Source organism: Euprymna scolopes, chromosome 9, assembly GCF_053919585.1.
Source record: "Euprymna scolopes isolate OS-2025 chromosome 9, ASM5391958v1, whole genome shotgun sequence".
Lineage (NCBI taxonomy): Eukaryota > Metazoa > Mollusca > Cephalopoda > Sepiida > Sepiolidae > Euprymna > Euprymna scolopes.
The window spans coordinates 85,734,985-85,760,835 of NC_136490.1; the positions used below are offsets into that span (position 1 = coordinate 85,734,985).

The following is a 25,851-nucleotide window of genomic DNA, read 5'->3' on the forward strand; positions in this document are numbered from 1 at the left end:
AGTTCCACCCGGAGTCAAATTAGTTCCATTGATCTAGTGATCCTCTTAATCCGATACTGTTGTTGTATCAGCAGTGACATTTTTTTTATTTATGATGCAAGCAAACTGATACTCCACTCGGGAGACTAAAGGGTTTAAGTAACAGAATCTGATTAAAAAAAAACTGGTGGGTTGGAGGATAAACAAAGTAAGAGAGGATCAATTTAATGAAATGGATTAACTCTGAATGACTTTGAGCTTTTTAAACTGTCCATCAAGGTTATCACAAACATTCTGATAGGTTGTTAGCATGTTTAGCAGCACTGCTACTACTACTACTACTACTACTACTACTACTACTACAACAACAACAACAACAACAAACTGGTGATGTAAACAGAATTTGGATTGGCTTGATTCAAAGTTGTAAAAACAGACAACCTTTTAATGCTCTTGTTAATGATTTCATGGCAAATGAATTTTTTTATACATTCAATGCAAACAATACGTAATGAGTTAAACTTTTGGTTGAAAAAGCAAAGCTCATCAGCAAAGCAAATATTTATAGCCTTGAAGGTTAATCAACCATTAACACCTAGGAGTTAATTGCTCCCCATAAGGATGAATAAATGTCACACTTGATCGGAAGGTCAAAGGTCAAAATAATGAGAATTACTTGGTGTCTTTAGCTTCATGCTTACATACTAAAAATAAAATTGTCATTTTTAAAACCTAATGAAAGTCAACACAGAATCATTTTTGACAGATCATAAAAAAATCTGGAGAAGAAAAGAAAAAGATAAAAAAAATACCTTTCTGAATTCAAACTGAAATCTTCAGGTACGAATTGAGAATAGTTTGAAAGCAATTTACATTTTCTTTCGATAATTTTTGTTCGAAAGAATTTTTTCACAATAAAAAGTTGTTTTTTTTCTGTGCTTCCAAATGATCATGAATGAATTTCTAAGAGACTTTTAGGGAAATGCGTGCTTGCATCTCTATAAAATAATTATTAGTCGAACACATAGCATATAATAACCAATAAAACCTCTTTTAAAACAAAACACCGAAAGGTTTATTTTACCAGTCAAAAGTTGAACTGTGTCCAAGTGAGAAAAGGGAAGAGTAAAAAGTTCTTTGGCTGCATAGATCAGACAACAGTTCTTTGGGTGGAGGTTGTCTAACTTGGAGCATCCAGTGAATAGACAGGAGGGAGAGTAGAGGGATCTGTCTTCGTTGCTTGTCAAGTTTTTTCTGAGGACTGTCCGAGGTTTCCAAAGAGGCTAAAAAGTTCCTTAAGAGACAGATAAATCAATGCGTTCTGCCTGATGATTGGTCAGTGTCTGGCTGAATCATTCAGTAGGGAGGGACAATGCTTTGCGAGAGAAAATAGATCTTTTTTGTGACTGTTACATCACCCTCTGCTTAGGCGGAAAGCCAATAAAAAAAAGTAGCAGTTGTAAAAAGCAGAAAATACAAATAAAAAATTGCAATTCAGTTTACAGACAATTTTTAAATAAAAAATGTTCTTACTTTTCACTGAAAAGTTTTGTTTCTTGCTGTTAAGAAGAAATGTTTTTTGTTTTTCAACGAAAAATATTGGGTAAGAATGTTTATATTTTGAGGTCAAAATATGTCTTTTCTACAGTAAGCATTTAAAAGTAAACAAACAGAAATTGTACAAAAGCACATTATATATATATATATATATATATATATATATATATATATATATATATATATATAGAGAGAGAGAGAGAGAGAGAGAGAGAGAGAGAGAGAGAGTCTTACACAATTTTTTTGGCAAATAAACTCACTGACCACTCGCAATGTGGTGGTGACATGATTGTCTTTTGGTAGTATATTCGCTTCGGGTGTATGTGTATATTGATGTGATGTGTATGTAGGGGGGGGGGTTATGTGGCTCTTGCATTTTTGTGTCAATAAACGCTCTTTTTATCTGTAAATAGAAACAGTCTCTTTTTTACCACTAATGTCAAGGGTTAAAAGTTTGTCAGTGTGTGAACGCACACGATAGGGATCAGTATAAAGTAGAGTTAGAGAGGCCTTTACGGCATCCTTTCTAAGAAAAACCTACGATGAAATGTCTTTTGTGTCTGCAGATTTCATGGTCTGTCTCCGAGAGTGCACCAGTAGGAGCTTATTGAAATAAGCTCGCAGTTTGTCTGTATACAGAGCTAGATCAATTGCCGTTAAATCCATCAGTCAGCATCTGACCCGGCAATGGTAAAGTTCTCTCTAGATAAGTTTGCCCGGAGAGTATCCCAGGTCCTCTTTGATAGCTGCACAAAAGTCGAGAAGGACAACAGATACATATTCACTCCATTACTGTTGGTCAGGATACACAAGTAATACGGCTTTCAATTGACGATGGAATTAGTTAGAAGTTTGTATTGCAAATACGTTTCATCCCTAAAATCTTGAAAAGTTCCTGGAATAATGTCGGTCATGATCAGTGGTAATATGCAATAAATGATTGCGCTACAGATTCAGCCGAAATGTTTAGGGGGATGGCTTCAGGCTACCATGTGAAACGGTCTATGCAGGTCACGAGATTAGTAAATCCATGGCTGACTAGTCATGGTCCAATGGTCCAACCAGTTTTACTTTTAGCAAGAAACACAGGAATATTTAGCCAGAAAAATCTTAGCTGTAATCAGCTTCACTGTGGCTTTGAGTCCAAGGTGTGCCAAATTGTGTTGGTTATTAAAGACAACCCTATGATAAGTCATATCATTTTTAAAAGCAGGAACAAACGTACATTGAATGATTAAAAAATATTCCCTCACCAAAAAGAATATTACCAACTAAATTAAACCAGCCATAACCGATCACACACAAAATAAAATTTCTCTCAACAATGGAAAAAGAAAATTGAAAACTTTAATCGATTAAAAGATACACGTAAAACATTAAAAATAGCATAGAAATATATCCAATTTAGAGACACTATATTTAATACGGGTTCTTTTTTAATTATTTTTTTCGTGTGTGCGTAAATAAAACTAAGACAGCTAAGTACAAAGTTGACGAATTATTTTTATTATAATTTATTTGTTTTCTATGGAAATAAAATTATCTGCACGTAAAAATAACTTTTAGTAAATGCTGTCTCAGTCTAGAAAGATTTCTCCTATTTTTTTTTTGTTTTCGTAAATTATATTTATGTATTTACTATTAATCGAATCTTTAAATGAACAGATCCCCGAGAGAATTCAGACAGCCTCCATGCAGAAGGATTAAATTTGGTATGATCATAATAAAGGTGGAATTTTCAACCCCTATAACAAATACTAACAGTGAAACCTGTAAAAATAAAATTAATTTATTGTAATTTCAGCAGTATTCTCAAGAAGAAAGATTCTTTAAAAATCTCATTTTTTTTTTTTTACTCTCCATAAAACCGGTGAATTTTCAAAAAATTTCCCGAAAAGCTAAAACCGGAAAAATCGGAACAGCATATTATTTCTACATTATTCTACATACAAAAAGTGTCATATAGGATTTAAAAAATCGCGTTGTTTACGTCAAGGAATTGGTCAATTTCGTTAATGTTTTTACAGACTTATTTAAAGATGGTCGAACTATATATAAACTGAAATAAAATAATATACAGAAAATTATCATATTTTGTCCCCCCCTCCCAAGGCGATCTTATCAGAATTGAAGTTGTGTCGGCTTTAGTAAATGATTAAAACATAAATCAAATTAAAAATAAATTAAACAAATAAACGTTAAATAATATTCCGAAATAAAACAGTTAAAACAATGCTGTTACTATAAACCGTAAAAAACACTTTATAAGAGGAAAGATGCAGATTATCGCTAAGGAAACTAAGGAATAAAGATAAGAAATAAAACATGATTTAAAGATAGGGTGTAGAGACATAAGGCATAGAGAAATGGGGTTAAAAGCAAAGCGAATAGAAAAATAAAATAACAAGTTGCATGGTGTCCCACTCTGGTGCTGCATGTGAGATGACGTCACAAAAAATAGTGAAGAAATGATGAATGGGAGAAATGTGAAGGGCCAATGTTGCCTTCACATTTTCGCCAAGTTTCAGAAAAATCTAATGGATGGGGTAAAAGTTATGGGGAAAAAAGTGTCATTTTTTTGCAATTTGGGGGCATTTGTGACCCCTTTTGAGCACCTGGAAACGCCTAAATCTAGTGGAAATGGACAAATGATGCAGTTTTATGCTTTAAGACATGCATATTTGAATTCAGCACCATAGAAAACCATTATATAGACATAAATATAAAGTTCTTGAGTAATTTGAAAAAAGAGCTCCAAAACGGCATGTTTTTTAGCCCTAAAAGTTCCAGAGGGATGCAAACCAGAATTTTGCCAGGGTCACCCATACTGAATTAATATTAAGAACAATGGTCTCCACATTTTGGCCAAGTTTCAGGAAAATCTAATGGATGGATCAAACGCTAAGTGTCCTTTTTGGCTATTTTGGGGCATTTTTGACCTCTTGTGAGCCCCTGAATACGCCGAATCCCAGTATAAATGGAAAACAGTGCAGTTTCAGGCCTTAACAATATTTGAGTTGACCACCGTAAAAAACCACTATATAGTCAGACATATCAAGTTTTCGTTGAGAAATATGAAAAAGAAGAGCCACAAAATGGAGCGTTTTTAGCACTAAAAGTTCCTGGAGACGTGAACCAGAATTTTGCCAGGGTCACTCATACTGGATTTATATCAAAACATTAGGTTCCATATTTTTGCCAAGTTTCAAACAAATCTAATGTATGGATCCAAAGTTATGAGGCAAAAAGTGTCATTTTGGGCCATTTTGGGGCATTTTTTACCTCTTTTGAGCCCCTGGGGATGCAACGGGAATTTTTGCAAAATTTTCTTTTACTGTGCACATCCATTTAATGAAATACAATTTGTGGCAAATTTCAGGAAAAACTAATGGATGGTTATCTAGCAATAATCCGAACAAATGGATGCATGGACACATGAACGCATGAAGTACAAAAGCACAGAAGCACGGACGCCACTGAAAACATAGGTCCCTCTCCGTTAAATCGGGGAACCAATATAATAAAGATGAGAAAATAAGGGAATACAGAAATTAAACAATAATAAAAGAAAAATAAAAAACATCGAAAATAGAAATAAAATAAAAAATAAAGAATAAATAAAAAAAACAATAAAAATTAAAAAAATAAAACATAAAATCAGAAATGCAGAATGACTTTACACAAAAAAGCATATACACTCTCATTGCATCAACTTTAGATCGGAAACTTAATCCAAAAGAAAAAGAAGGAATAGGTATTAAATAATAGTTAATGATTGAGATTAATTAAAGGTAATATTTATGGTTATTTTCTACTTTAGTGATGATATGTGTGTATGTTCATGTGTGTGTGTGTGTGTGTGTGTGTGTATGTGTGTGCATGTGTGTTTATGTGTTGGTTTATTAGTTTTTATGTAAATGGGTAGTAACGAACATCATTAGTTTGACATGCAGAGGGGGAGGGGCATCGAAGTGAGGGCCCAGACATTTAAATTGAGAGTATCATCCGATCATATCAAACTATCTTCCTTTCTCAATATGTCTCTGTACTAGGATTTATACTTATGTCTTTGGACGTACAATTAAGGAGTTGGCCTCTGCACACCACTGCTTTTGGGGGACATTTTCTTCACGCACGTGCGTGGGTGTGTGTATTCATTACCTTCTGTGTGCGTTTGAGCGTGGGTGTGTGTATTCATTACCTTCTGTGTGCGTTTGAGCATGTTTGTGTATATATGCTTTTTTCCAATGTGTGTATGTTTGTGTATTTTTGTAGATGTGCATTTTTACTTGTAGTGTGTGTGTGTGTTTACCAATGTGTTTATTTTATTTAGCCGTACACACATTAACCCAACTAAGCATACTGGCCAAACCATGTACCGCCAGTGGTCCATACAAAAGTTTTGATGGTTCACAATAACAAATCTCACACTAACAACGCATAATACTTGAATAAACTTAAATGTTCAATTTAAGTTATTGAATTACATCATAATTCTTTCACTTTTAACAAGTGCATTTTTTATTAATAAACTTTCTCCCTCTCTATAATATAATATAATATTCTACTTGTTTCTTAGTTACTCCATATGTTACGTTTTGAAAAGGGCTAATACAATTTTTGAAGGCAAAACTGTTTCTAAAAAGGCCAGATTCACGAAATTTGGCTTTAAAAAGAGTAATCTGACAACCCTGGACAAGAATAAGAGAGTGATCTCCCTTTGATATTGGCTCATTTTCGAATATCATTTGAATAATATATAATCCTTGCTGTACTGGTTTGAGAAAGAAACTCATTAATTGTAACATGCAGTGGTTGGTCATCGTAAAAAGAAGTCAGCAAGAATGTAAAAAAGGAAACATTCAAAAGAAACAGGGAAAAAAAAGAAAAGCATTTTCTACCTGGAACTGCTGGACTCAAGGAGTAAATTAAAGATAGTCTCTTAGAATGTGATTTTATTTTTTGTATTGAACAATGCAGTAAAATACTACTTTCTGAGTATTTATTTAGTATTTATTATCTCATTTAGCTCAGTTATATATTTTAAATACAATAGACACTATTTTGTTTTATAAACTCATATTTGCTGTGTATTATTGTTGTTTTTTCTGTCCAAAAAAGCTAATTTTTTGTGCATCCCAGAAAAATATCAGCTTTATCACTATTAAATATATTTCTTATTTCATAGAAGTTCCACCGTTCATAGTAGTAGTTATCATTATTATTATTATTATTATTATTATTATTATTATTATTATTATTATTATTATTAAAACACTGGACTAAATAATGAAAAACTCAGATCAGATACTTAGAAAGCTACATTTATGACAGTGAATTTTCAATGAGTTAGTTATGGGACATAATCCTTATGCAAATAAAAACAGAACTGTTGGTTAAATATATCATTATCTACTTCAAGAATATTTCATTGTTGCAACCAACATGTGAAAGTTATATATATATATATATATATATATATATATATATATATATATATATATATATATATATTGCAAAATTTTGTTGAAATTAAAAGACTTACATTTTTTCTTTTTTATAACTTTTGTTTATTTCATCGTAGATTTCTTCATTACAGCCGTTTCGTTAATGGGATGGCAGTTTCATGATTTTGTGTGTTCATAAAAATTTCTTGTTCTCACCAATTCATCAGATGTTGTTTCCATTCGATATTACTGTTACGGGGGAGCATTTCTATAAAATAATAATAAGAAAAACATCAATAAAACAGTTTTAAATGTGTGCTAACGTATTCTAGGCAGCCCTAATAATCAAATCTCAAAATTTTTTAATTCACGAGATAGTTTAAAGGCCAGAGTATAGTAATATTAAGTTTAGAAGGATTAGAAGTTTTTAGAAATATCTAGAAAGCCCCAGAGGGTTCTGCAATACTCTAGAATGGGTTAAGATGTCATATAAATAAAAGTGGAGAGGGAAACGGATTAGTTATTAGCTTGTACCCGTTAAGATAACTCCGGTATCTGATTCATGGATAAGTCAAGACGAAAAAATCCAAAACACAAAAAAGGAAAATACATCCCTTCAACCTACAGAAAGTTGCAGAAAATGCCCTCTGGACTTGTGGTAAATACAATTCTGAAATATTCTCATTGCTTAAATTTTTAAAAGAAAAACAAAAAGAAATTTTATTGTCATTGAATTTCGTTGTTAATAGAGTGAATAGCCACTCGAAGACTGGTCTGTTAGCAGTTCTTAATTTTGACTACCTACCTCCACTTCCTCGTCTTAGCTTTGGATCTCGAGTTTCAACAAGCCGTCTTTTCCTTTGTATTTGATAGTAGTAATCCAAAATAACTGTATTTTTGTTAACCGACTTTTTTTCTCGTTTGTTTTGTTATTGTTATAAATATTTGTGAACAACTTATTTGTTTATTTTGTTATTGTTGAAAATAAAGGAAAATATCATTTTCCAAAAACCATATTTCACATCGTCCATTTTTTTAATTGTTACACCTTTGAACATAACAGTTGCCAACAAAAAGTTGATTTTGTGCATGATAAATCTGGTGTTTGAGGAAAAGAAATTCCATCTCCACGTTGTTACAAGTCGGCCATCTTGGGTGTCATGCTAACCAAAATTTCTGTTTTGAACCTTAATTTCGTATTTTTTTATTTTTTGTTTTAATTTCCAATTTTTTCTATTATTTATTCTTTCTTATTTTTTATTATTTAGAAAAAAATTTTTTATAATTTTATTTCTACATTTATTCGTGTTTATTCTAATATTCAATTTGTTTGGTTTTGAATTCTTATTTATTATTGTTTTACTTAGTTTAATGCTAAGCAATTCTAAAACCATTTTAAGCAATCTCTATGGATGCCGATCATGTGGTGAACTCTACAAGTTTTAATTGCATGTAAAGGTGTAATTCTTGCAAAATTTCAAATGGAAACCAACTTTTAAATAATTAATCTATTAATAAAATTAAAAAATGTCAAAAAATCAAATAATTTTTGTTTTAGCAATATTTTTTATTTCTAAATTTACTGTTAATTTAAATGTGTGAATAAATTATGATTCTTTACACTTAAAATCGTTTCCTTTATTTTAAAATGTATTTTGGCTATCAGTGGGAAATATATGAAACATTGTTTCCTCCAAACAAAAACTAAATGTTGCTATTTTTTATGCAATGGATGAAGATATAGACTATGGAATTGAGTAGACTGAGTTCAAATCCAATCAATAATAATATTATTAGAAAAGGTATAAATATACTTACTACTTATTATGGAGTTATGAATAAAACAGCAACTTTTGTTCAATGAATCGTTTTAAGTATTGTTTCATAAGTAAATGTACCCAAAAAAGGTTTGATATATACTAAAACAGATAAAGCAGGCCTCAAAAATCTTGTTCGTGAATGACATGAATCATCGGATATTTTATTCTGACAAATTGGTGTTTTGTTCAGTCTCTCATGATATTCGAGATGTTGTCTTGTTTTTCATAAACACTGTTTATGGGGAGAGTATTTTTTTGTTTTGTTTTGTTTTTGTCCTAGCATGATTACAAAATGCCATTTCTCAAGTGAGACTCGTTAATATTACGGCTCTTCATTATGACAATAAATCTGCTTAAAATAGATGATTCAGCTTGTCAATCTTATTGTCATCAGAAAAATTTGATATACTCAAATGATCTCTCTGTGAAATACATTCTCACATAGATAGATTTTTATTAGAAAAAATGTACTCTATCTAAATAGTCATCAGTTCAGTTATCGATATATGTTCATGTACATGGATAGAATATATATATGTGTGTACCTAATTGATATATGTGTGTGTGTGTGTGTGTGTGTGTGTGTGTGTGTGTGTGTGTGTGTGTGTGTGTGTGTGTGTGTGTGAATGCAGCATAGTGATTCATGCACTGAGAGCTAAATACAAACCCATATAGAATGCTAGTCACATCATGCATTGCAAATGCATACACATATATTTGTAGATTCTTTTTTGTTTTATTTTAAAGCGTGCCACCTTCCTATCGTTTGAAGTTGATATGCATGATACCCATTAAACGTATTTGGGTTTGAGAGTTATAAAGGAAAACACTTCACTACACGAGCCATCAATATTAAATAATGCATCTGTAAAATGCTAATTGCTTGTTTTTGTTTAGAATTTAAGCAGGAATTAAATTCTTACTTTTATAATTCTAAAATAAATGTCAGATTGTTTTTGAATATAAAAAAAATCGAACTTTCAAGTTCTTTTGCTATCAATGTTGTCGTCATCATTTGTGTATGCTATTCTTCATAACAAAACGTGAATTCAAATAGATTTAAAACACGAGCCATATTTAAATTGCATTTTATTTAACAGTTTCTGCAACTATTGCCATTCCTGACATCATGAGTTATCCCTCTCACTGCCAGGGAGAGGAGGGGGTATAAGGGTTGTGTTAGAAGTGTGATTCCATATAGTTGTGTTATAACAGAAAAACCCAGCACCTCTCTAACACTAACAATGGTTAGCTAGTCGTGACTGCACGCCATCAACAATGCAATTTCAATGGAATAAATGCTCCAAACGTTGTATACACATGATTTTTTTTTATAAATTAAAATTCATGCGTGTTTTCATTTGACATTCATTGTTCATTCCTGTGTCAGTACACAGTTCAATTGATCAGAAATGTATTACCTTTTTGGAATCGAATCTAAAAATAATTATTATTTTGATTTTAAACTGTTGTTATTTTGAGATAAAAATGAAATATGGAAACAAAATTTTACATGAAATAAAATAAAATAAGAATTCAGAAACATAGGAACAAGAATAGTTTTTAATTGTTAGATTCAGCAGCGGTAATGAATGTTGTCTTACATATCGATTCTCAATTGGCAACAATCTCTAATCAGCGGTTTCTTTCGGCCAATCACAAAAGTGAGAATATTCACTTCCAAATCTTGCACATACTATAAAAATCCAAACGCTATCTTTTCTTCCACTTTCCTATTTTTCTTCCACTGAGAACTCACGTACTTGCGTCATAATCAAGCTAAAAAAGCTACCGGGAATAATAGACACATGATAAAAAACATTCACAAACTTGTGTACACCTACGAAGCACACACACATGCTGTTTAGTAAACATAAACAACGTTCGTAGATACATTCTGTTATTAACAAATCACGCTAATATAGAAATACACATCATCATGTCTATCCCATATACATGTAGATGCACATCACGATGGACGTGCACTCTATTACTCTTTACAAAGAAAACACCTTTTAACAAGAACGTTCTGGAACTCTTTGAACTCTCATTCTTACTTAAGTTTAGTTTTCGTATCCATAAAAATTCTAACACTGTGGAATTGTCTTCCGTTTTCCTGCTTTCCGGCTGACTACAATATGGTTGTCTCCAAGTCTAACGTAAACAAATTCTTGATCAGCCGTTGCATATAAGTTAACAAATTAACCGAATTGATTACTATATTGTCCAATTTCTACTGTACACTCTGTAACCCTTATCCAAAAATATATAAATAAGCGCTTATACACGTAACATAGACAGAGGATCATAACTATCATATAACTGAGTATTATCACCTTCTCAACACACGAATACAGATACATAAGAGGTAAAACAAAATAAAAACATTAAAAAAAACCCCTAAAAACAGAACACAATAAATAAATACATGAAAACTTCAACAACAGCACCGGATAAACGAGGAAAAAAACAAAAAAACAAAACAACAGTAACAACAATAATAATAAATTATGCAATATTATATAAAGTAAAATATAAAAAAAAAATACATATATATATAAATATATAACCAAAGCTTACAACAGAAATAATATAATAAATATATAAGTAAAATAAAAACTATTTCTACAGGACTGCCACGCTCTCTCCGCCATCTTGAATCCACATTTGTCTTCTATTTTGAAAAAGAGAGGTACCTTTCTCTCTAAATTAATCAAAGTTCCACACCACCCACGAACTTTACATACACCGGACATACCAGCAACTTGGTAATAAATAATTATACATTGAAGTGAAGAATGATAGTCAAATAAAGGTTAGACACTCCTCTATTCAGCCATACGCGTCTATATCTGTTTGTTTTTCTTTTTTTACTTCATCTTTTCCGGTCTTCCTCCGCATTGTTTTTGGCTTTAATATATATATATATATATATATATATATATATATATATATATATATATATATATATATATATATATATATATATATATATATATATATATATATATATATATTTCATCTATCTAAGATATAACATACTAGGGAGATAATTTAAAACATTCGTCACCAAAACAAAACAAGAAACGTTCCTCTACAAAATTTAGTGACACCTGTGTGTGATATCTTGAACACATTTTTTTTTTTCGGTCGTATTTATTTAACATTTTATTTCCTACAAGATAAAACGTGAGTCTTTTGTAGGGAAGAAAATGTTCAAAAATTACCTTCAGAAAATAAAACAAGAAAGAAAAGAAAATTCTTTTGTTATTTTAATGTTTTTTATAATAAATTTGTCAAATTGAAATTGCACATTTACTTTTTAAATAAATATAATAATTTTTTTTTTAATTTTTGAATAGAAAAATCAATTTGATAATATGCATTTGTTTTGTTGACGATTAGAAAGGCATGGCATATTTTTCATGCTAAAAGCCATGCCTGTCAGAAGCCAGTTGAAGGACTGGGGTACTGAATCTGCACACTATCCTTTATTTCTAATTGTTAATTTCTTTCTTTTTTTTTTTTTTTCATCAGCCAGTTTCATGAAAGTGAAATCCGAACCATTCAATGATTCTTGCCATGGACAATTGACTCTTGCAACTCTTAAACAAGTTGAGTTTGACTCTGCAGAAAAGACTGCCTTCATGGCTAACTTTTATGATCATTCATCCTCATCAATTGATTCATTTTGTTTATCCCCGTCTTCTGGAAAAGTATCAAATGGTCAGCGACTTCGACATTCGGATTTAAGCCAAGAAAGACTTTTTAGTTGTTCAGAAAACAGGTACAATTTGCAAGTTTCTATATTAAAACATACTAGGTTTAAAAAAATTGTGATATTTTTGACCCAGGAAAAAATGAATGCGTGAAATTATATAGAGCCAATTTATTTATTTTCAATATAATAATTTGTCAAAAGTCTGTTGATGTGACATTGTATGAGAGAATCACTGGAAAAAGTTGTATAAATTCGTTTTAGATGTAAAAAGTTAATTGTTGTCGAGTGCGTATATAAACGAAAGGTAGTGCAATACAGAGGTGTTGCAAATCAATACAAACTGAGTTAAATTAAGACACATAACTGTGGAATAAACTATGCAGATACTCTAACTTAACAGCTAAATCTGACCCCCAATATCGCCATGGGCATGGAATATGTGCCTACATTAAAGATGGCTTCCTGTGTGGCAGGGATATCTCTAGAGAAGATCCTAATTTACCCTATATGTGCTTCCGGGTTGCACTTGCTTACACCACTGCATTTATATTTGCCCTCTATCGGCCCTATAACAGCGGAGTTACTATCTTTAAGAGTATATCTGAGAAAATAGACCACATCCTGTCTACATATCCCTCGGCTAACATCCACATCTGTGGTGACTTCAATGTCCATAACATGGAATGGCTGACCCATTCAAATAAGACAGATGATGAGGGGAGGTTTTGTCATGATTTTGCCATTGCTTATGACCTCACTCAGATTGTTCACGAGCCCACCCGTGTGCCCGATACTACAGGTCAATATGCAAGCCTCCTAGACCTTTTTCTTTCAACTTCCCCTGAGCTATGTTCATGTTCCATTTATTCTCCTCTAGGATCCTCCGACCACCCCGTCGTATCAGTTAAGATAAAAATGAAATGTAATAAGTCCCCAGACGTACCCCTCCACCGTACTGTATACCGATATTCTATGGCTGACTGGGATACCTTCTTCCGTACATTCATATCTGATCCACCTCTGCATTCCATGTTTAGAAAGGATGTGTCCTCTATAGTATCAGATCTGACCGAATGGTTAATTATAGGCATAGACCGATTCATACCATCTAAAAAATTCCAACAAAAACCTAACAGCCAGCCATGGTTCTCCCCAGAATGTGCTGCTGCTATTGCACACAGAAATCACTTTTTCCATAACTACCAACGTAATAGATGCACTGAGACTAAAGCTGCTTTCAGGAACGCCAGCAACCACTGTAAAAGAGTAATAAAAAATGCAAGAGAGCTATATGCCCAGTCTGTTACATCCAAAGTAGCTGATCAGCGGCTTGATTCCCACTAGTTTTGGCAAATAACAAATAGGATCCTGAACAGAAGTGTGCGTTCTATCCCAACCATTATCAATGGACCAGAGGTCATCTCGTCAGCATCAGACAAGGCCAAATTATTTACAAAGAACTTTGCAGCTAATTCTACCCTATGCGAGGAAGGCCATCAAATTCCCATATTTCCTCCTATAACACAGAACACGCTAGGTAACATAAAAATATCTGTGCATGAGATTGCCGAGCTAATCAAGAACCTTGATTCCAGTAAAGCAACTGGCCCTGATAGCATCCCAATTATAGTGTTAAAAAAGCTTCAACCAGAACTTGCTCCCATACTTACGAAACTATTTAAGCGTTGCCTTAAGGAGAAGTGCTTTCCGACTCACTGGAAAACCTCATCAGTATGCCCTGTATTTAAGAATTCAGGTGATAAGTCATCTCCCTCTCACTACAGACCAATAAGTCTCCTGTGTGTTGTGAGTAAGTTGCTGGAATCCATATTAAATAGAGAAATAGTCAACCACCTCAGCAGAAACAATCTTCTTAGTGATACACAATATGATTTCCGTTCTGCAAGATCTACCGCAGATGTGCTAACGGTTATATCTCACAGGATTAGTGAATCTCTTGACAAAGGCTTCCTTTCTAGGGCAATTGCTCTTGACATATCAAAGGCCTTCGACAAGGTATGGCATAAGCGCCTACTTCACAAGATTTCCAGCTACGGTATAACTGGAAATGTTTTCTCAATCATTAAATCATTTCTCTCCGATAGGCTCATAAGAGTAGTGGTCGATGGACAAGAATCAGAGGCTCTCAGTATTAATGCTAGAGTCCCTCAAGGGTCAATCCTGGGCCCAACTCTCTTCCTGATCTACATCAATGATCTCCCTAAACACATACTTAAATCATTCGTTGACATCTATGCTGATGACATGACCATCTACGGCAACACATTAAAGGCTGTAAATGAAAAGTTCTCTCTGATTCTCTCTCCTCTGATCTCGAGCACGTGGTTCAGTGGGGGAAGACGTGGCTGGTTACCTTTAATGCATCTAAAACCAAGCTCCTATCTTTACATCATCAACACTATGATCCCCATCTGGCATCAATTGAAATGGATGGCTCTCGTCTAGGAGAAGCCCCATGTTTTGACAAGCTTCTGGGTTTTTTCTTTACTCCTGATCTGAAATGGAGCACGTACATCAAGTCTGTTGCCAAGGTCGCTGGGAAAATGGTGGGATCCTTCTATCGCTCCAGAAGATATCTCACTACTGATGCAATTCTTTATCTATATAAAAGCCAAGTACGTCAAAGGATGGAATACTGTTGCCACATCTGGGCAGGAGCTGCTAAAAATAGCCTATCCTGCCTTGACAGAGTACAAAATAGACTTTGTGGCTTAGTGGGAGATGCCCTTTTCTCTACCCTGCAACCTCTCTCCCACAGAGACGTTGCGAGCCTATCCTTGTTTTATCGTTATTTCCATGGCAGGTGCTCGTCTGAACTCCAATCTCTGATCCCCCCCCTCGCCAATCTGTCGTGAAAAACACCCGTCTAGCTGAATCCACTGTCAAAAATTTTCCCCACTCTTTATCTGTGCCTAAATCAAAACGTAGATTCCATGAACAAAGCTTCTTTCTTAGAACTGCGCGCCTGTGGAACTCTGTTTTGTCTGCCTGCTTCCAACCTGACTACAACCTGGATGTCTTCAAGTCCAACATAAACAAATTCCTAATAAACCGCCACCTCAAGTAAACAATTCAAGAAATCTCCACATTAACATACTGTACTTTCAATAACCCTTATCCCTGAGTGGCTTCCAGGCCTTGATAAGTGGTGACCACCGTGTAAAAAAAAAAAAAATCTTTAATTAATACACTATATATGAATATTTTTTCATATATTTTATACTTGCATTGTGTTTTACTTGACCAGGTGGAAATTTCATATTGTATGATATTTTGAGAAATTTCTTCCTGTTCGACTTTAGTTCAAAATAAAATCGAAGTATAATTTTCTTCATACTTATGTATGAGGTGCCTTCAATAAGTTTCCAAACCTTTTTCGTATGGACACTTTTATTGATAGTACACACATGAAAGTCTAGTTCCCTTCGAAGTAATCTCCTCCGGCTGCAATGCACTTGTTGTACCGTTCCAACAACTTCTGGATGACCCCATGGAAGTCCTCTTGTGTGAGCATGACAATGACCCTCATCGCAGCCTCTTCCATATCCTTAATTGTCTCATAACGTCAAACTCCAAGAGTTTCCTTGAGCTTAGGGAATAACCAAAATTCACAGGGAGGTTGAGACTATAGGGATGTTGATGCCTCTCTTGGAAAATAATCTGTGACAAGGATGGAGAACTCTTTTGCATCTTCAGTTCCTTGCTAATAATTATGTGTACAGTTCCTTGCTAATAATTATGTGTACAGTTCCTTGCTAATAATTATGTGTACAGTTCCCACGCTGACATCAAATTGTTCACTCATTGTCTCTATAGACACATGAAGGTCCTTATCCATGAAATTCTTTATTTGGTCAATTAATTTTGGTGTTCTGAATTCCTTTCTCTTTCTACATTTCTGATCATTCCTCACAGATTCCCTGCCTTCATTGAATCTCTTATGCCACTCAAAAACTGATGTTCGATACATGCAGTATAGTCCAAAAGCAGTCTAAAACATTCCATACGTTTCTGTGGCATTTTTACCAAGTTTAAAACAGAATTTTGTTGCATATCTTCCCTCTAAAGTGTCCTCATGTCCAGATTGCATTTTTGAAATTCATCAGCTGTGACAATCAGGCTTTCGTAGGGTGTATTCCAATTCCTGCTGTAGCTGTTGATTTGAACCTGAAATCATAAAAATTGGTCAGTCATCTCATAAGATGTATAGCAATATATATATAAATATATATATATATATATATATATATATATGTACATATATACTGAATTTTCAAGAGTCCACGACACTCGTATATTGCACTAATAAAAAGTAAAGAACCTTACCTCATGTATCGTGCGGCTCGTGTTAGGAAAGAAAAAAAAAGAGAAAATAAAAATGGCCGCCCCCTGGTATTTATGGACTGAAAATCACGTGATGTGACGAGAGGAGGGAGAGGGTATGCAAATGAGATGTGGTTGGGTCTCTCTATAAAAGAGCCGTCTTCTTTATTTTGGGCGTCAGTGTGGAAAGTGTAGAGAGAAGAGAACAGTTGGATTTGAGTTTGAGACTTTTGATCTGAGGTTGAGTTCAAATTTAACGTCAGTATAATAATAACTGATTCCACCGTTATGTCTTAATTTTGCTTATTCGTTGCACCTATGTATTGTATTGCATTCTATAAATTTCTTATTTTAGATGTATATTCGATCGCTAACAACTTTACTTCATCCCTGAATAGTTTTTTTAGGTCGTGATAAAGTCTTCTCTGTTGGGCGTTTTTTTTTTTTTTCTTTTCTTTCGGTTTAATCTCTTCTTTTAACGATTTTAATTTTTGTATTTCTGAACTATTTTTAAAATTTCTTCTTTCCTGTCTTAGAGAATAGTCATAATTAGCAATACACCTATCATATTTATTCATAAAGGAGCAAATGTTGACTTGGTTTTCTTGAATTATAATTTAATATGCCCACTAGGATAGAAATAATAATAATTCAAAATTGCTCTCCACTGAAAATAAGCTGCCCCTTCTCATTGGGATTTGTTATGTCATTACCTAATCTTGAATTTATTAAGTAAAATGAAAATATGGTTTATTAATTTTAACCAGTTTTTTTTTATTATCATGAGCAGGCCGCCCAGCATTGCCCGGTCGTAAAATACGCTTAAATATGATATTGTGATTAATGCAGATTTCGTATTTATTTTTATATTATATTGAACTCAATATATAATAATAATTTTTAAAGTTAAAAAAAAAAATGACTTGTGTGCTACTACGGAGAATTGAAACCAAAAACGTTTAGCTTACGATTTATGTTGATGCCTGAGTTATGAAGACATGTTCGCTACAGCCTAAAAATTAAAATATGAACCAGTAGCTATTACGTTACGCATGCGTTTTCGTTGTGCGACCTTCATCTCGAAAATTCCATTTTTTTCATTTTCACACTTTTGCATCAATTTTCCTCGGCTAAAACCCAAATATAAAGTTTTGCATGGGTTCGAATACCCTATATATTAAGTTTCATGTTTGTAGACCAGAACCTGATGGAGAAGTTTGGTAGGCAAAATTTTTTAACAAATATATATACGTATACATAAATATATATAAAAAGAGGTTTGTGTTTACTATAACCTTTTTACACAAATATTATGCAAGTATAAATCATGTAGAATATCTGCATGAATATAATTACACGTAATAGTTAACTAAATATGATCATCCCATAAGAAAACCGAAGCAACTAATAGGGAATTAATTAAAATGAATGTTTAAAAGAATATGCAAATTAGCAAGATATTTTGTTGATGAATGCCATTCCACGAGCCATATATAACAAAGTTGTATTTTCTTTTTAAATAAATAGAAAAAAGGGTTTTAATATGAATATCAATAAGCAAAACAAAAAATTATAGGAGTTTAGATTGTGTCAATTATTAAACCTTTACAGTTGAATGTTAGTTTTCCATACTAAATGCCTTTTTCTTTTAGATATTCTCATATCAGTACAAGGCTTGTTCCTAGCTGTTATCAACCTTCAGAGTCTCAGACCTGTTCTCCATTTTCATGGACATCCACGCAAAGGTTTGTGGCTCAGCAAAAATTTAAACATGAATACTTTGACAAAGACTACAGCTCCTCCTTCCATCAAAATAGCGAACAACAAAATCACCAAAATACAATAACAGTGAAAAAAGAAGCCAAGAATATGTCATGCATCAGAGGTGAGTGACTTTTTACCATCATTTTTAAGAAAAAAACGTGTTTAAAATGTTCTTCAAAATATTTTTAATTATGTTCAATAGTTTTGAAGCCTATGAATTAAAAAATGTCTCATATCTTTAATATCAGCATTATTGACACTTCTGGCATTTAAGAGTGCTTTGTGCTAAATTTGGTGTAATTCTGCTTTCGAATTTGGAAACTATAAATGACAGGTAAATAAAAATAATATTGAATATTTTTGTTGCAAGCTTAATGTTCCGTTGGTTCATTTTACAACTTACTTATGATTGCATGGGCAATATTTATTTGCAACATAAAACAGACTTTGTTGTGGTTGTTTTTTCCTAGAAAGAAACTAATTTTAAGATATTTTCTCAAAGCTAATTGATTCACATTTACCGCAAATAGTGTAGACAAACAGTATACATAAACTAATTTTAGCTATTTTTTTGCAGTTTTTCTTACTTTGAAGTTGTCTCCTCTTGGATTGTTAGCTCTTTTTGGCGAGTTGTAGTTGTGAAAGCACAATGATGTAAAAATGTTGAATGAAAGATGTGACAGATATTTTGGGGTCTAGGAAACATGACAGGCGCTCCATTAAATCATTTAAAACGTTTTATATAAAAATTAAAATGTATTAAAAGATTTTAAAATGTTTTATATAAAAATTAAAAAGTATTAAAACATTTTTAAATATTTGATATAAAATCAAAAGGTATCACAAGATTTTAAAATGTTTTATATAAAAATTAAAAAGCATCAAAAGATTTTAAAATGTTTTGTATACAAATTAAAACGTATCACAAGATTTTAAAATGTTTTATATAAAAAATTTAACGTATCACAAGATTTTAAAATGTTTTATATAAAAATTAAAAAGGATCAAAAGATTTTAAAATGTTTTGTATAAAAATTAAAAAGTATCACAAGATTTTAAAATGTTTTATATAAAAAATTTAACGTATCACAAGATTTTAAAATGTTTTATATAAAAATTAAAAAGGATCAAAAGATTTTAAAATGTTTTATATAAAAATTAAAAAGTATCACAAGATTTTAAAATGTTTTATATAAAAATTAAAAAGGATCAAAAGATTTTAAAATGTTTTATATAAAAATTAAAAAGTATCAAAAGATTTTAAAATGTTTTATATAAAAATTAAAAAGGATCAAAAGATTTTAAAATGTTTTATATAAAAATTAAAAAGTATCACAAGATTTTAAAATGTTTTATATAAAAAATTTAACGTATCACAAGATTTTAAAATGTTTTATATAAAAATTAAAAAGTATCACAAGATTTTAAAATGTTTTATATAAAAAATTTAACGTATCACAAGATTTTAAAATGTTTTATATAAAAATTAAAAAGGATCAAAAGATTTTAAAATGTTTTGTATACAAATTAAAAAGTATCACAAGATTTTAAAATGTTTTATATAAAAAATTTAACGTATCACAAGATTTTAAAATGTTTTATATAAAAATTAAAAAGGATCAAAAGATTTTAAAATGTTTTGTATAAAAATTAAAAAGTATCACAAGATTTTAAAATGTTTTGTATAAAAATTAAAAAGGATCAAAAGATTTTAAAATGTTTTGTATAAAAATTAAAAAGTATCACAAGATTTTAAAATGTTTTGTATAAAAATTAAAAAGGATCAAAAGATTTTAAAATGTTTTGTATAAAAATCAAAAAGTATCACAAGATTTTAAAATGTTTTATATAAAAATTAAAAAGGATCAAAAGATTTTAAAATGTTTTGTATAAAAATTAAAAAGGATCAAAAGATTTTAAAATGTTTTGTATAAAAATTAAAAAGGATCAAAAGATTTTAAAATGTTTTGTATAAAAATTAAAAAGTATCACAAGATTTTAAAATGTTTTGTATAAAAATTAAAAAGGATCAAAAGATTTTAAAATGTTTTGTATAAAAATTAAAAAGGATAAAAAGATTTTAAAATGTTTTGTATAAAAATTAAAAAGTATCACAAGATTTTAAAATGTTTTGTATAAAAATTAAAAAGTATCACAAGATTTTAAAATGTTTTGTATAAAAATAAAAAAGAATCCAAAGATTTTAAAATGTTTTATATAAAAATTAAAAAGGATCAAAAGATTTTAAAATGTTTTATATAAAAATTAAAAAGGATCAAAAGATTTTAAAATGTTTTGTATAAAAATTAAAAAGGATCAAAAGATTTTAAAATGTTTTGTATAAAAATTAAAAAGGATCAAAAGATTTTAAAATGTTTTGTATAAAAATTAAAAAGTATCACAAGATTTTAAAATGTTTTATATAAAAATTAAAAAGGATCAAAAGATTTTAAAATGTTTTATATAAAAATTAAAAAGGATCAAAAGATTTTAAAATGTTTTGTATAAAAATTAAAAAGTATCACAAGATTTTAAAATGTTTTGTATAAAAATTAAAAAGTATCACAAGATTTTAAAATGTTTTGTATAAAAATTAAAAAGGATCAAAAGATTTTAAAATGTTTTATATAAAAATTAAAAAGGATCAAAAGATTTTAAAATGTTTTGTATAAAAATTAAAAAGTATCACAAGATTTTAAAATGTTTTGTATAAAAATTAAAAAGGATCAAAAGATTTTAAAATGTTTTGTATAAAAATTAAAAAGGATCAAAAGATTTTAAAATGTTTTGTATAAAAATTAAAAAGTATCACAAGATTTTAAAATGTTTTGTATAAAAATTAAAAAGGATCAAAAGATTTTAAAATGTTTTATATAAAAATTAAAAAGGATCAAAAGATTTTAAAATGTTTTATATAAAAATTAAAAAGGATCACAAGATTTTAAAATGTTTTGTATAAAAATTAAAAAGTATCACAAGATTTTAAAATGTTTTGTATAAAAATTAAAAAGTATCACAAGATTTTAAAATGTTTTGTATAAAAATTAAAAAGGATCAAAAGATTTTAAAATGTTTTGTATAAAAATTAAAAAGTATCACAAGATTTTAAAATGTTTTATATAAAAATTAAAAAGGATCAAAAGATTTTAAAATGTTTTATATAAAAATTAAAAAGGATCAAAAGATTTTTAAATGTTTTGTATAAAAATTAAAAAGTATCACAAGATTTTAAAATGTTTTGTATAAAAATTAAAAAGTATCACAAGATTTTAAAATGTTTTGTATAAAAATTAAAAAGGATCAAAAGATTTTAAAATGTTTTATATAAAAATTAAAAAGGATCAAAAGATTTTAAAATGTTTTATATAAAAATTAAAAAGGATCAAAAGATTTTAAAATGTTTTGTATAAAAATTAAAAAGTATCACAAGATTTTAAAATGTTTTGTATAAAAATTAAAAAGGATCAAAAGATTTTAAAATGTTTTGTATAAAAATTAAAAAGGATCAAAAGATTTTAAAATGTTTTGTATAAAAATTAAAAAGTATCACAAGATTTTAAAATGTTTTGTATAAAAATTAAAAAGGATCAAAAGATTTTAAAATGTTTTGTAAAAAATTAAAAAGGATCAAAAGATTTTAAAATGTTTTGTATAAAAATTAAAAAGTATCACAAGATTTTAAAATGTTTTGTATAAAAATTAAAAAGTATCACAAGATTTTAAAATGTTTTGTATAAAAATTAAAAAGGATCCAAAGATTTTAAAATGTTTTATATAAAAATTAAAAAGGATCAAAAGATTTTAAAATGTTTTATATAAAAATTAAAAAGGATCAAAAGATTTTAAAATGTTTTGTATAAAAATTAAAAAGGATCAAAAGATTTTAAAATGTTTTGTATAAAAATTAAAAAGGATCAAAAGATTTTAAAATGTTTTGTATAAAAATTAAAAAGTATCACAAGATTTTAAAATGTTTTATATAAAAATTAAAAAGGATCAAAAGATTTTAAAATGTTTTATATAAAAATTAAAAAGGATCAAAAGATTTTAAAATGTTTTGTATAAAAATTAAAAAGTATCACAAGATTTTAAAATGTTTTGTATACAAATTAAAAAGTATCACAAGATTTTAAAATGTTTTGTATAAAAATTAAAAAGGATCAAAAGATTTTAAAATGTTTTATATAAAAATTAAAAAGGATCAAAAGATTTTAAAATGTTTTATATAAAAATTAAAAAGGATCAAAAGATTTTAAAATGTTTTATATAAAAATTAAAAAGGATCAAAAGATTTTAAAATGTTTTGTATAAAAATTAAAAAGGATCAAAAGATTTTAAAATGTTTTGTATAAAAATTAAAAAGTATCACAAGATTTTAAAATGTTTTGTATAAAAATTAAAAAGTATCACAAGATTTTAAAATGTTTTGTATAAAAATTAAAAAGGATCAAAAGATTTTAAAATGTTTTATATAAAAATTAAAAAGGATCAAAAGATTTTAAAATGTTTTATATAAAAATTAAAAAGGATCAAAAGATTTTAAAATGTTTTGTATCAAAATTAAAAAGGATCAAAAGATTTTAAAATGTTTTATATAAAAATTAAAAAGTATCACAAGATTTTAAAATGTTTTGTATAAAAATTAAAAAGTATCACAAGATTTTAAAATGTTTTGTATAAAAATTAAAAAGGATCAAAAGATTTTAAAATGTTTTATATAAAAATTAAAAAGTATCAAAAGATTTTAAAATGTTTTGTATAAAAATTAAAAAGTATCACAAGATTTTAAAATGTTTTGTATAAAAATTAAAAAGGATCAAAAGATTTTAAAATGTTTTGTATAAAAATTAAAAAGGATCAAAAGATTTTAAAATGTTTTGTATAAAAATTAAAAAGTATCACAAGATTTTAAAATGTTTTGTATAAAAATTAAAAAGGATCAAAAGATTTTAAAATGTTTTGTATAAAAATTAAAAAGGATCAAAAGATTTTAAAATGTTTTGTATAAAAATTAAAAAGTATCACAAGATTTTAAAATGTTTTGTATAAAAATTAAAAAGGATCAAAAGATTTTAAAATGTTTTATATAAAAATTAAAAAGTATCACAAGATTTTAAAATGTTTTGTATAAAAATTAAAAAGTATCACAAGATTTTAAAATGTTTTGTATAAAAATTAAAAAGGATCAAAAGATTTTAAAATGTTTTATATAAAAATTAAAAAGTATCAAAAGATTTTAAAATGTTTTGTATAAAAATTAAAAAGTATCACAAGATTTTAAAATGTTTTGTATAAAAATTAAAAAGGATCAAAAGATTTTAAAATGTTTTATATAAAAATTAAAAAGGATCAAAAGATTTTAAAATGTTTTGTATAAAAATTAAAAAGTATCACAAGATTTTAAAATGTTTTGTATACAAATTAAAAAGTATCACAAGATTTTAAAATGTTTTGTATAAAAATTAAAAAGGATCAAAAGATTTTAAAATGTTTTATATAAAAATTAAAAAGGATCAAAAGATTTTAAAATGTTTTATATAAAAATTAAAAAGGATCAAAAGATTTTAAAATGTTTTGTATAAAAATTAAAAAGTATCACAAGATTTTAAAATGTTTTGTATAAAAATTAAAAAGGATCAAAAGATTTTAAAATGTTTTGTATAAAAATTAAAAAGGATCAAAAGATTTTAAAATGTTTTGTATAAAAATTAAAAAGGATCAAAAGATTTTAAAATGTTTTGTATAAAAATTAAAAAGTATCACAAGATTTTAAAATGTTTTATATAAAAATTAAAAGTATCAAATAACTTCTCCATGTTTCTGGTTTTCTTGTAAAACAACTAATGAGTTTTTGTTTTTACTGCAAAAGCCTTTTTTACAGTTAATGAATGAATTTATAACAAAACAACTTTCATTTCTATGAGCAAGAAGGAAATTACACTTCATGACATTTTGTCTTATTAAATTTAGTGAAGGGATTAGTGTTGTATATACCTAAAACTTGGGGTCCAACTTTAAATATGACTTCTCTATGTATTTTGTATTTTAAATGTTTTTTCATGATGTTTTTGTTATTTCAACTTCAATAATCAGCTGCTCGTATTGACAAAATTGTGATTATCTCTGTGCGACAATCTCGACTCTTGTCTTACGACCAATGCTGAATGTCAACAGGCTAAACAAATAAAATCACACGAAACGCAATGAATAGCAAACAATTATAAATGATTGGGAATAGATTAACATTAAGGGAAAAATATAAGTGGACATAGAAAGACAGGCTAAACGATCAATATAAATATCAAGAAATGCATGAATATTGGCTTAGAAATCTTTAGTTCGTATTTTTGGAGCACAATTGTTCTTTAAACAAGCACACACACACACACAACAAAGAGGTAGGCCTAAGTACAGAACTATGGGTATAGGTTTATTGTCAATACACCAAATCACGCAATCACCTAAAAATCATCCGAGTATTTGCCTTAAAGCTGAGGGTCTGAGAATAGTTTTTCTTTGATAAGCATCATACCTCATTTTACTTTTTTTGCTTTGCCTTTCTCTCAACTTCCTCGGTAATTTTCAACTCGCATTTCTCTTTTCAATCTGAGCCTTTCAATTATTTCGCCATTCCTCCTAGGGCAAGAAACTCCGTCAGACCCCAGACAAGATGGCCGCTGAACTCTCTGACACGATTAACTTTTTTCAAACCATTTGATTAGTTTCAGCACTTGTGATAAAAGCCACACCGCTGCCACCTTTGGCTGACAGTCCAGAAAGACATTCGTTTTTTATAGACAATGACCATACTGGAAGGGGAATACACAACTGAAGCCAGTGTTATAGGAAAGAGCAGACATTTTTTTTTAAAGAGCAGTGACACCATGAAACCAGAAGTTAAAAGTCAACAACAGCTGGCCTTATAATAATGGCCGTCAACGGCTGACAACTCTGTATTTTTTTTCTTTTTTACTTTTTTGAAATTCTCCAATCTTTCATTTTCATTCTAATCTCCCCTTCTCTTGTATTTTTTTCCATTTTCATTCAGAGGAAAGGTAATTATTTATTCAGAAGAATGTTTTATTTTTGAAATTTTGATTTCAACAGTCTTCACTCGAAGAAAAATCTCTACAAAGATCAAGTGCGATATATATGAATAGTTTGAATGCAAAACGCGATAAATTTAGTTGCTTTCTTAATTGGGAAATTAAACGATAAA

General features: G+C 29.2%; 1 protein-coding gene and 1 long non-coding RNA gene across 3 annotated transcripts in view; one reads left to right on the top strand and one right to left on the bottom strand.

Annotated features, from left to right (window-relative positions):
- Positions 1-8,139, bottom strand: part of LOC145284753 (uncharacterized) — a 95,287-nt gene extending 87,148 nt beyond the window's left edge. For both annotated transcript variants that reach the window (XR_013868874.1, XR_013868873.1), the window contains exons 1-2: positions 7,789-8,139; positions 7,082-7,251 (exon numbers count right to left, since the gene is read on the bottom strand). This is a non-coding gene — a long non-coding RNA (uncharacterized LOC145284753). The remainder of the gene's footprint in view (positions 1-7,081; positions 7,252-7,788) is intronic.
- A 945-nt stretch (positions 8,140-9,084) lies between these two features.
- On the top strand, positions 9,085-24,796 carry LOC145284616 (uncharacterized). The gene is made up of 4 exons (XM_080133524.1): positions 9,085-9,109; positions 12,341-12,590; positions 18,521-18,753; positions 24,726-24,796. Exons 1-4 carry the CDS (start codon positions 9,085-9,087, stop codon positions 24,794-24,796), a joined length of 579 nt encoding a protein of 192 aa, XP_079989650.1.
- Positions 24,797-25,851: the final 1,055 nt, after the last annotated feature.